Source organism: Curcuma longa, chromosome 13 (assembly GCF_044706935.1).
Source record: "Curcuma longa cultivar G26 ecotype Majalengka, Jawa Barat chromosome 13, ITB_CL_G26_1.1, whole genome shotgun sequence".
Classification (NCBI taxonomy): Eukaryota; Viridiplantae; Streptophyta; class Magnoliopsida; order Zingiberales; family Zingiberaceae; genus Curcuma; species Curcuma longa.
This window is the reverse complement of record NC_133873.1, coordinates 8,546,782-8,559,409: the sequence shown is the minus strand read 5'-3', so window position 1 is coordinate 8,559,409 and position 12,628 is coordinate 8,546,782. Positions and strand designations below refer to the sequence as shown.

The window sequence follows — 12,628 nt, the reverse complement described above, 5'->3', positions numbered from 1 at the left end:
ACACAACCAAAAAAAAAAAAAAACAATCGAACAATGATCGAACCTCACCCGAATAGAACACACCCATCTAAAACTCAACCCATAATTTCATTGCTCATCAAGAACAATCAACTAGAATCAGCACGGAAACTCACCTCCAATTGCAATAGATGCCCTAGATCCTCGGTCTCTTCCCCTCCCCCTTCTTCTTCTTGCTTGAGACCGAAACCCGAAGGCAGCCCCCAACTCAAGATCCAACTTTGAAAATCCAGAAAAACCATGGATCTAAACTCTAAAACAATTCACAACCTGAAATCCAAACCAAAATCCCTTACTGATCTTCTTTTCCTCCGGTTCACCGCCGTCTGCAGCCTCCTCCCTCCCGATCCAAGCCCTCCTCCGACGAGATCCAGCCCCCCTATCGATTCCCTTTTAGTTGTTGGCTCTTCCTCAGCTTCAGCTCTGGCAATGGGCGGCGAATTCACTCGCGCTCGACTTTGGTGGAGACGAAGGGAAACAGAGACGAAGGGAAACAGAGAAGAAGGAGAATTGCGATGGGGAGAAAGGATTGCGGCTATTGTAGGTTTCTTAATGGGTTTCTGTAGCTTCTTAATGGATTTCTTAATGGGTTACGGATAATCCGTTAACCCCATTAACCATTAACCCATATCAATAGCCCTAACCCTTTAATCCTTTAATCCTATTAAATGAATTAGGTTTAATTAATCAAACCCAATCCACTTTAGGGTTAGTTTTAATTAACCCTCTTAATCTTTCCTTAACCCATAAAATCAAGGTTAATTTTATTTATGATTAACCACCTAGTTTTTGGTATTTAATAGTACATGATGTCTATCTTCAATATGTGGGGATTTGGATGTGGTAGATTCAGCACATAGACTCCCCACTCATCAAAAATCTCCTACATGTCAAAGATAGCATTTTAGCAGCTGCAAGCAATCTAGAAGCTGCGAGCCAAGTCTTAGATGCTTGGTTCCACTAGAGGAAGGGAGGTGCTAGGAGGGCTTATAACCACTTCAAAGATATGAGGCCCAGGAAGCCATGGGTTTGGACAGTCTGGTAGAAGTACCTACAACCGAGTCACACATTTACCCTATGGCTACTAGCACATGGTGCCTACCGCCATGAGCTAGACGGGATTACCTAGAAGACAGGTTGTGCACTTTCTGCAGGCAGGAGGAGGAGGTACTGGAGCATGTGTTCTTTAGATGTGACCCTGTTTGAGACCTGAGATGACCACATATCAACGCATGCTGAGGATTTTTAGACTATAGTACCATGGCTCCTCCATTATAAACATGGTGTGTCACCTCGCCGTGTCATCATTAGTACACCACGTGCGGCAAGCGCGGAATAGTAGCATGTTTGAGGGGCTCAAATTCGATGTAGAGTTGGTTTTTAGGAAGATGCAGATTCATGTCTACAGATTGCTCGACGTGTACTCGAATCAAGCAAGGGTGACAGATTACAACATTATTTTACATCATTACCAAGCCATCCGCATGCACTCATACCCAAGCATTTCTTGCACATAGTGGTGGTACCTACATATTGGTAGTACCACCTAGCATATAGAGAGCATGCATCGTAGGTGATAGCGACCTTGCATATAGATAGACTTCTGATAGACCCCTTGCATGCGCATTGAGTTTTGCACTATAGGAGTCCATGTTGGCCATTTTGACATATCACATAATGGTCTGGCGGACTTGCATTCACAAGCATATTGTAAAAAATAAAAAAAAAATCTAATTTGGAGCCTTTGAGCCTGGCGAGATAGGGAGCTACATGGAGTCGTGGGAGATTTTGAGTTGCATGGGGGCGCCTTGGCATTGAGCTACACAGTGCCACATGGAGTCCTATGGAGCCAGCTTTACCGCATGAGCGTTGAGTGTTTGTATGACTTGAGAGAGGGAGGGATGAGTTTCTACCCTATAAAGTGTTGAGGTTATGTATGTCTTGAGTGGGTGAGGAGTGAGTCCTACCTCATGAGGGGAGAGTATGCATTTGTTGCTGAGGGTGTGGTGAATAGATCCACCTTAAATGGTCTATTTAGTCCGTAATAAATAACTCATGATAAAGATGTCTCAAATCGTTTATGTCTGGGGCTTTAGCTAAAAGCCTATGGGGGAATAGATCTACCAAAATGATCTATCTAGTCTGCAACAAATGACTCGCGGTAAAGATGTTGCAAATCCATTTATGACTGGGGCTTTGCCTAAAAGCTCATGAGGGTGAATAGACCCACCAAAATGGTCTATCTAGTTCACAATAGATGGCTCACGATAAAAACATTGTAAATCCATTAATAATTGATAACTTGCTAAAAGTGTGTAGGGGTGATGATGATGATTATAACACTTGCATCAGATGAACCGGCCCGCCAGAGGACAGATAGTGAGGTAGCACGCGATGGGGATAAAGACGTGATAAAGTTGACTATGGACGATGTGACACCTATGGATGGATGATGATGACGGATGACAGAGGTCGGTCGTTGATGCATGATCTCCTGATATATGCTTGCATGGAAGATACGTGATCGACCAGAGTCTACTCAAGGAGAGAGCTATTAGTATCCATGAGAGTGATGGTACATGGTGAGCATCTGTACACCATATCTTGGGCACCTACACAGATCTGATACTTCATTCGACATAACATATGTAAGGATTCTCAATTTTTATATGTATATATTTAATTTTCATAAAAAAAATTAACATTCGCTATTATAAATTATAAATTATAAATTATTCATAAATAATATTTATGGATAAAATATGAACTATCTTCATTGATACATAAGCCTTATTAAATAGGTAAATAAATAAAGAAAATTTTAAAATAAATTTATAATATCAAATAAAAAATTTAAAAATAAAAAAGTTATAAATAGTAAAATAAGCTCAAATTAATAATATAATATTTAAATAAATCAAGCTAAAAAATAATTTAAATTAAAGTAAAAAAAATTCGAATAACCATTTTAACATTTTAAATTTAAAGTGCCTTTTAGATTCAACTTGGTTTAAATTCTTTGTAATATTTTAAAATTTAAAATTAATTAATTAACCTTTAAATCAAGAAGAAAAGGCTAATAAGCATGTCCCACAGACCACAAGTCGCCGCACTTCTTCATCCCGCTTGAGGTCCCTTTAGGTTTCCCTTCCTGCTGCCGAAGGCGAAGGCGAAGGCGACGGCGAAGGCGAAGGCGAAGGCGAGAAACGCCAACACGTAACTCCTCCTTCTGGATCTTCATCCGTTACTCGTCCACCGACTGTTTGTGTTTGCACTTTCCAGATCTGTAAACTGTAATCTGCTCGTCGCGGGATTTTGTTGATGTAGATCTTCGAGGGACGTGCAGATTAGTGGGCTTTCTGTTCGTGGATTTGGTTCCTTCTTTGCGGATTAGGGATTCGGACCTCTAGCTTTGGTGTGAGGGCCATGTCCAGGGAGAAGCGTATATTAGATCCTCGTGGAGGCAGCGATGACCTGCAACCTGAGCCCAAGAGACAGAAGGCGCCTGCCCTTGCGAGGTAATTAAAAACTACACTCTGCTTTTTTTTGGCGCTGGTGTGTTCGTTCAGGATTTTGCGGTTCGTGATCTGTGCGCAAATATGGATGAAGCTACTACTCACTAGTACGAGAAATCTCATGGAATTAGAGTTATGGACAGACCTTTTTTTTGCTCACAACCAGCAACTGCAAATATGCTATCGAGTTGTTCGTATGTACTAAGGCATAAGATGGAAGGACTCTGTAAGGGTTACTTTGGAATCAACAGGAAGCAAGACGCATGTTGGGCAAGCAAAGCATATGCAAATGAAAAATAGTTTAAAAATTTTTGAAGAGTTAAATGTTAGAAAATATCACCCAAAATAGAATGAATCCAGTAACACTGTACTGAAGATTCAGACAAGTTGTATTCCCACATCTAGTTTAGGAATGCTAACACTAATAGATTGGCAAAATGCTCACATATATGACAGTGTGCATAGTGGGAGATTCTCTTTCTAAAGAAAAAAATTGGAGTGTAGAGCATGATCTAAGGACTATGCGAATTTAGGATGCACACATGGTTTAGCTCCTTGCAGGCATATAGAAATTGGACAATGTTTATTCTACCTGGATCAGTACTTCCTCTAGATTTGCATCACTTGTCGTTGAAGCTATGCTCCTTGTACGCATCAGGATTTGTATTCAAAGTCTAAGCAGACCTGGCTGGAATTTGTATTGACTGTTGACTCCTTTAACTATAGTGACCATCTATTACACTAGAGTTTTCTTCTTCCAGTATCTGTGGTCTATGTACTTGTGAATATGGGCAAACACTTGCTCAACCACATAAAGTTTTTTTGTTTTGTATTATTATTACTTGCCTCTTCATCAACTCTTTTGGGTTTATGTATCTCACGTTGCATGGGACAGTGATACGTTCTTAAGAAGACTATCAATGGAGAGTGTCGCCATTATCATGGTATCGACAATGACTACAGACAAATGAAAACCTACTTTGCCTTTGCCTCAACTTAGGAATGCTTACTAATGCCCAATGCAAAGCACTTGGCTTATGAATAATTGAAGTGATCAACTTTCTCTGGTATTAGGTCTGTTGTCTTAGTTGTTCAACTTCTTCCTCTATGTCAGTATCAATGTGACTTAGCATTACTTGGGTATGCTTAGGCTCTCTGGAATCCTTGAGCCTTATCCCTTTTTAAGTTAATGATGCATCAGACAATTATATCAATGTTGATACTTCTGTCTGAGTTCAAAAAACATAGATTTTATTAAACTGTGATAATACAATTTTCCATAGTCTTCTATCCAAGGTTATATCTACAAACATCCTTTGTAAAAGAATATTATTGTGTCCACAAATAATGTGACACATCTTATCGAATTGTTGAAAAACGATGATTATCACAATTGAAGTCAAAGGATCAGTACCCTTGCTTTCCATGCTATATATATATATATATATATATATATATATATATATATATATATATATATATATATATATATATATATATATATATATATATATATATATATATTGTCTCAACTTGTTTTTTTTTTTTTCATGCTGGGTTTTTTATGTAATGTCTCTCAAAATAAAAGATCGGAATGAAGATGGTTATTCTTCTTTCTCCAAGCATTTGGTGTGACAATTTTCGTATTTTTTGCTCCAGATATATTTTGGTCTTATGCGCTTTTATCAAGTTTGGTAGTTGAAATATAAATTATATATAAATGATCCTGATTGCCAAACTAACCATTGAATTGAATATTTGATAGTCAGTATAAAGATCATTGATGTTGTTTCAAGTTATATTGTTAGTAGCATGGTGAATATCAATCATCAGATGTTGGACAAAGGTTGTGGAGTGAACTTTTAGGGTGGATGTCTTCTGCATTTCAAGTTTCCTTTTTGCATCCCTTGGTGTATGTTTGATTCTGTTCTTCTGCAGTCATGATGGGAGACATTAAGCTCTCTTAAGACTTACTTTTTTTAGTTGTCTTTATTAAGATGATTTGCTGAGTTGTTTTATATTGTCTCAATTAGATATTCTATGGTACGTTCAGATGTGTGAATTTTGTAATAAACTTTTCTATGTGCAGCGTGGTTGTGGAAGCTCTCAAAGTGGACAGTTTGCAAAGACTTTGTTCTTCTTTGGAGCCCATTCTTCGAAGAGTTGTAAGTATATTTGATTCTGCAGTTTTTATGGTTGTTGATAATGTAAACAAAGCTGTTACCTTTTTTTCTATGTTTATTATTTTTTTTGAGCCTTTGATTCTGACGTTAGACTTGTGCATTTCATGTGTGCATGAGTGTTCTTACAAGCTTGCATCTGGGAACATGCACATCCAACTGCAGACACACACACACACACATTGGTTGACATATGTGGTTAGACATCTGAGCATAGACATTTAAGCTCATGTGTGGTGTGGCTGTGAATGTACTGTTTTTGTTAGGAAAAAAAACTTGTTCCTGTTTATGTGGTTAGACACACACATTTGTTGACATATGTGGTTAGACATCTGAGCACAGACATTTAAGCTCGTGTGTGGTGTGGCTGTGAATGTACTGTTTTTGTTTGGAAAAAAACTTGTGCCTGTTTATTGACTATTTTGTGCCTGTGTAGGTTAGTGAGGAAGTGGAGCGTGCACTAGCAAAACTTGGTCCTGCTAAACTTGGAGTTGGAGGCAGGTACATAATCATGACAAATGCCATCTTCTATTGAGAAAACTTGGACTTTCTTGCTTTTTTTATTTCTTTTTGCAGCCTATATTACAATATCTATATTGAGATTCACTGTCATTCATGCCATCCTTAAACATGAATAGATTTGCTTGTTAATATTTAATGAATGATGTGACCATTATTTGGGAAATTTGAAGACTCAAGCCCTCTCTCTTTTGAGCTTTTCTTTTATTTTATTCTTGAAAAGGTAAAAAAACTTGATCTCTTAAAATGTTAAAGAGATATACATACATGAACTTCTACAGTATAAAGGTAAATTTAGCACCCAAAGGGGTTTCTATATGGTCTTGTAGATATGATATTTCCATATACCAAGGTTTAACATTGTCTTTTTTTGGGTAGAATGTATTTATTAAGTATCCTTTTTTATGTATAAAAAATTGGCCAAATATGGGCAGTGGACGATATTGTTGTCCATGTTAGTTCTGGGAATCAACTCATGCCATCTGACAAATAAGCCGATTATCTGAAGAGATGGCAAATGGCCAGGGTCGCTTATTCCATGGCACCAGACAAGAAATTGGTCATACTTAGCATGGTCCAACCATCAATGGACCATGCATTAAAATTCCCTTCCTGGGGGTGCTGGCCAAACACGACCCATAGGTTGTGCCAGGTTGACCCCTAGGCCTAACACAGCCAAGCTTGTGGTTAAGGTATTCCTATATTTTTACTTTTGGTAAGGTAAATGTGTGACCGTAACTGAAAGTTATATATATCATGTTTTAAAGAAAACATATATTTATTAGCATGTACGGCCAATTCGGAAAGTCATACTGGAAATTATAATTTATTAAGTAGAACCTAGATGAGGTATTTTTTACGTCACTTCATGATCACTGTAGCAATTGGGTTCATCTTATATATATATTTTTTGTTTATTCAATTTATAAGATCCAACCATGGTGAGTTCATCTTTATTATATAGTGTTTCCTTGTGACTGTCTCTGGTAAAGTCAACCTGGATCTTTATTGTATAGTACTGATGTTAGTTCACCTTTAAATCTCTAGTTAGGGATAACAATTTGACTTGCTCTGATTAACACCTGCATCAATCCGCCCCTGAATATGCCTGACCCACCTCGCCCTATATTGTAATGGGGTACCTTTGGGATGCAAAATTGTAATCCACATGCAGTGCTGAACAAGGATGTGCAAGATTTTTGTGATCTGCCTGACCCTTTTGCAGTGTGTGTAATTTATCACAAAGTACATGCTTCTTATGGGATAAGTCATCTTACATATTTAATGCATATTTTATTGCGCCACCTCAAATTTGACTTGCACGAGAAGTGGCACAGGGTGGTGCAGGGATAGGAAAGAAGAGTTCATCTCATACTTCTGTCCTGCCCCACTTGGGAAGTGGGGTTGGTATGGAAAGTTAAAATTGCCTTTGGCCTTGTCCTGCCCCATCCCATTGTGAACCCAATCTCTAGTTATTTAGTCTTCCCATGTCCAGAACCTTCAAAGCAAAACCCTTTATTAGGAGAAATGATTATCGATTACAGGATCAACTTCATTTTGTATGAATGAGTACATGTGACTTAAGACTTGCCTATGAACTTAGATTTTTAATAGCCATTTATTTTCTTTTTTGTTTCACAGACATTTCCTCTTTTTAGGGTATTCCTTGTATATTCCTTATATCTTAAAGCAGCACTTCTAGGAATCTATTCACAGTTCCCTTGATCATTCTGCATTTTAAATTAGTTGAGTTTGTTGGCTGTGACTGATAACTGGATATTTTTGTTCCTGCAAATTCACTTTATCAGTACTCTAATTCTTTAGAAACTGCAGGGCTTCTCCAAAACAAATTGAAGGGCCTGATGGAAGAAACTTGCAGCTGCATTTTAGATCAAAACTATCTCTTCCACTTTTTACTGGTGGAAAAGTAGAAGGTGAACAAGGTGCTGCAATTCATGTTGTTTTGATCGATGCAAGTACTGGGTTTGTCGTGACATCAGGGCCCGAGTCATCTGCAAAGTTAGATGTTGTTGTACTTGAGGGTGATTTTAACAATGAAGATGATGATAACTGGACTGAAGAAGAATTTGAAAGTCATGTAGTCAAAGAGCGTGAAGGGAAGCGACCACTTTTAACTGGAGATTTGCAGGTGTTACTCAAGGAAGGTGTGGGGACACTTGGAGAGTTGACGTTCACTGATAACTCCAGCTGGATACGGAGCAGGAAGTTCAGACTTGGACTGAAAATCTCTTCAGGGTTCTGTGAGGGTATTCACATTCGAGAGGCAAAAACAGAAGCTTTCACAGTTAAGGATCATAGAGGAGAATGTATGTTTTTTTGCACTCATTTGCTTCTTACTTCAGTTATTTCATCATTTAATTTTACGTCGTCATTGGATATATCTATTACAGTATACAAGAAACATTATCCTCCTTCATGGAAGGACGAAGTTTGGAGATTGGAAAAGATTGGCAAGGATGGGTCGTTCCATAAGAAGTTGAACAGGAGTGGAATTTCCACAGTCGAAGATTTTCTCCGTCTGTATGTCAAGGATCCACAAAAATTGCGGAATGTATGACATTGGTACATTTTTATTGTTGAGATTCTTTTCTGATTGCATGTTGATTATTTATATTACATTTTTAGATCCTTGGAGGTGGTATGTCAAATAAGATGTGGGAGAGCTTAATTGAGCATGCCAAGACATGCCCACTTAGCGGAAAATATTATGTTTATTATTCTGATGATACAAGGAGCATTGGTGCAATTTTCAATCATATCTGTGAGTTTTGTGGCTTGATTGCTGGAGAGCAGTTCTATTCGGCTGAAACTCTCACAGATAGTCAAAAGGTATGCATTGTTGCAAATTATTTTTCCTCTAATGCTCCAACGTGATGTTGACTTGCATATATTTTTCAACCTGATCAATCAGGTGTAACTCTGGTAGTCGATAAAACAGGAGACAATAAATTGAGTTTCTTGTCAGAAAAGTTTCCAAATACAATGTGTGGGTATAGAACACAACTAATATACATAATGTTGTTAATTTGACATAGTTTAAATTTATCTATTAATTAAGGGATGAGAGATGTTAATCAGGGTTTTTTTAACATAATTTGTAATTAATATGACCGAACAAGAGTGTTACTGGCTGTTTTTGAGGTTTCAGATTCTTTTTATGCCCAATTTGAGATTTGTTGGACCAATAGATGGTCGGATCATGTTTTGATTAAATCGGGTTTGCCTTGGATTCAAACCGAGTGTGAATCAGATCCAACTCAATTGCTATATTGAACCATTTCTATTCTTAAAGGAATAATATTAGGTTTAAGGGCTTCCCTTTTTTCTTGTGGTTTCTCCTGCATCAGACCTGCTATTCTCATGCTGCACAAACCTTTTGCTTCTCTCTCCTCACTGCCACTCATTGCCTAGGTACTGCATTGCTGACAGCTTCCTTCTACGATGGCAAGTGACTTATGATGCTGCTTCATCTTCCTCATCTAAATAAATCCCCTTATGCAGTTCTTTTTCTTTTGCATCCTTGTGTTTCTTCTTCCTCCTTTCTTTCCTTATGGCTGAGGAAGCTGAGCCCAACTCTTTGACTCGCATGTCATATCCGCATCATGTTGTGCTGACATGTGTTTGGGAGAGTGGATGAAAGAGTTTGAGAAATGGAGCTTGAGATGGTACAAAGATTGATCAAAAATGATCAATACATTATATAGTTGGATGAGTTAAATTTATTAGAGCAGAAAGTGTAAGAGGTAGAATTACTTGTGATATAGATAGAGGAATAAAATTCATAGTCGACTTCAAATAGTTGGAACAAACACAGTTTAACAATGACGACAACTACAATTTAAACAATCGACCTAAGCAGAAATGCTATATTGGAGATGCTAGCTATAACTGCATTTCAATATCCCAAATATTCCAATTGCTATTATACTTTTTATGAGTGGATCTTAACACAACTAATAATCTGAAAACTGTAGCGGTTATCATTTTGTTATTATCTTTAGAAAGGTAGAATATGATTGAGTGACATAACAGTGCTTTCCTGTGAATTCCATTTTTACACTTTTGCAGGTCTTTGCAGATACACTCGTAAAAAAAGCATACGAGAACTGGCAGTTTGTAATAGAATATGATGGCAAAGCTCTTCTGAGCTTGATGCCAAAGAAGACAATGACCACACGAAGTGAAGCTGCAGCTTTGGCAAATTTTTCAGATTCGTACGATAACTCACCCACAGAGCAGCATGCTTCTGCAGTTCAGCCTTCAATCAGTACCGGAGTGGTCAATGGAGGTAGCAAAATCTTTACTTGATATTCGTATTTGTCTCTTATCACGACTCCTTTTTAATTAATTTTAGTGGATTTTCTGCTTAATTTTACTATGATCTTTTTTCTAGATTAAAGTCAAAGTACCATTTCTCATGATGAATTGCATGTGCTTTTTGATGAGTTTTTGTTCTCCAATTCTCCTGTTTCTATGCAGGAGATACAGATTCTGTTTCCTATAACCATAATCAAATGAATCGGTACTCGACTCATCATCAACTTGTTAGTCGAAATGCTCAGTTGCAGTATGAACATACATTGTCCCCTCAAAGTCAGCTCAGTGCGTCATCCGACATTGTTCAGGCTCCAAGAAATGACAGCATTGGCCTTGCCTTGGTCCAACCGGAACACTCAAGCTCTGCATATCAACTGGTGGACCAACCCTTCTTGCCTCCAAATCTGAGCACCTATCACAACTGGTCCCATCAACGTCAGGGCCATGGTTCTGACGACTTCCTCACTGAAGAAGAGATCCGCAGAAGCAGTCACGAGATACTGGAAAATGATGAGATGCAACAACTACTTCGACATTTGACCATGGTTGGGACTTCAAATAACATGGCAGATGATGTTTATGGGTACCCTTCCTACATGCCTGCCCCGTCTCCAGCCTTCAACTTCGATGTGGACCAGAACCGTTCATCCGGTAAAGCTGTTGTCGGATGGCTCAAGGTAAAGGCCGCGATGCGGTGGGGCATATTTATCAGGAAAAAAGCAGCAGAGAAAAGGAGGAGGGCTCAACTGGTTGAACTGGAAGATTAACAAACCAATCGCTGAATTCTCGTTAATCTTGTATATTACTAGAACTTCATACACATCCTCCTGAATTCTAAGCCTGGTTTTATTTGTGTATCCTTTAAGCATTGAGCAGATGGTTATCTCTCAAAAGAAGTCACTCCATGGATTTAGTAATTGCTTGTGTCTGCGAATATCATCTGTAAATTATGGACTTCTGGTCTTTGAACGCTTTGCTAATCATGTTATTTGATTGAAACAGTGCGTGAATCTGGTCGTGGCCATGATCACATCTGATGATGCTTGTAAAAATGAACAGTTTACTTCAGTATTGCAATTATTTCCTGCACTAATTCAGTTAGTTTGATGAACTCACAGTTAGGCATCTAGCTAGTGACAAAATGCTTTATCTAGTTTAAAATAAACATAAATTTTAAAGATTTTTGAATTGCTTGTCTCCTTTGGTTCTACATCTTGTATGAATCCATTACAGTTTGATAATCAATTTGGATTGAATCCACCAGATCGATTCATTTTGTCAAATAATTTAAATTAAATAAATTTAAATTTTATTAATCTATCATCTAACGGATCTGTATCGACTCATGACGAATTGGGATTGATCCGTGGTATGAAAACAAAAAAAATTCCAATGGAAAACTCAAAACCAGACAGTCATCCAACGGCTGAGACAGCTCATAAGTCTCGAATGAAAGTTATGAAAACCCTTCTCTTCTCTGCTCTCTCTCGTATAACCCTACTTATAGTTGTCAATTTGGATTAGGTCCGTCGAATTGATCCGTCTTATCAAGTAATTTAAGCGGGTTAGGTTGAAATTTTATCAATCCATTTTAAGATGAGTTTAGATGGATTGATCCATCTATGCTCGCGATCCGTGTGGGTTGGTCCGCGGATTGAGAAAGTTTATTTATTTATTTTAAAATTTAAAATTAAAATAGAAAATTCAATAAATTAGTGGGTTTGATCCATTTAAATTACAATTCAAATTTAAAAATTATAATTCAAATTTAAAAATTTCAACTTAATCAATTTAAATTATAATTAAAATTTAAGATTTTTAATATTTTTTATTTTTTAATAGGTCCGTGGATTGGTCCGTCTAATCCGTGGTCTATCTTGAATTAAGTTGGATTGAAAATTTCATAATCCGCCCAATTGGTGGATCGATTCATCCCGCCGGCCCGCCGCTTTGAGTTGGTCCCTCCGTCGTGGATTGGCTCGTTTGACGGCACTAACCCTACCCCATCCGCCTCGAGCCTTGGCTGCAAGCCTGCAAGTTCATTTGACGGCACTAACC

At 37.8% G+C, this 12,628-nt stretch overlaps 1 protein-coding gene across 2 annotated transcripts; it reads left to right on the top strand.

The window, feature by feature from the left end:
- Positions 1 to 3,115: 3,115 nt before the first annotated feature.
- On the top strand, positions 3,116 to 11,569 carry LOC141844109 (calmodulin-binding protein 60 B-like). Of its 2 annotated transcripts, none has more exons than XM_074732110.1 (9): positions 3,116 to 3,234; positions 3,346 to 3,536; positions 5,623 to 5,698; positions 6,150 to 6,214; positions 8,066 to 8,559; positions 8,644 to 8,804; positions 8,879 to 9,082; positions 10,322 to 10,541; positions 10,733 to 11,569. In XM_074732110.1, exons 2-9 carry the CDS (start codon positions 3,445 to 3,447, stop codon positions 11,335 to 11,337), a joined length of 1,917 nt encoding a protein of 638 aa, XP_074588211.1. In that variant the 5' UTR covers positions 3,116 to 3,234; positions 3,346 to 3,444; the 3' UTR covers positions 11,338 to 11,569. The 2 variants fall into 2 exon arrangements, with proteins under 2 accessions (XP_074588211.1, XP_074588210.1); XM_074732109.1 differs by having other exon boundaries at positions 3,128 to 3,234; positions 3,301 to 3,536.
- Positions 11,570 to 12,628: the final 1,059 nt, after the last annotated feature.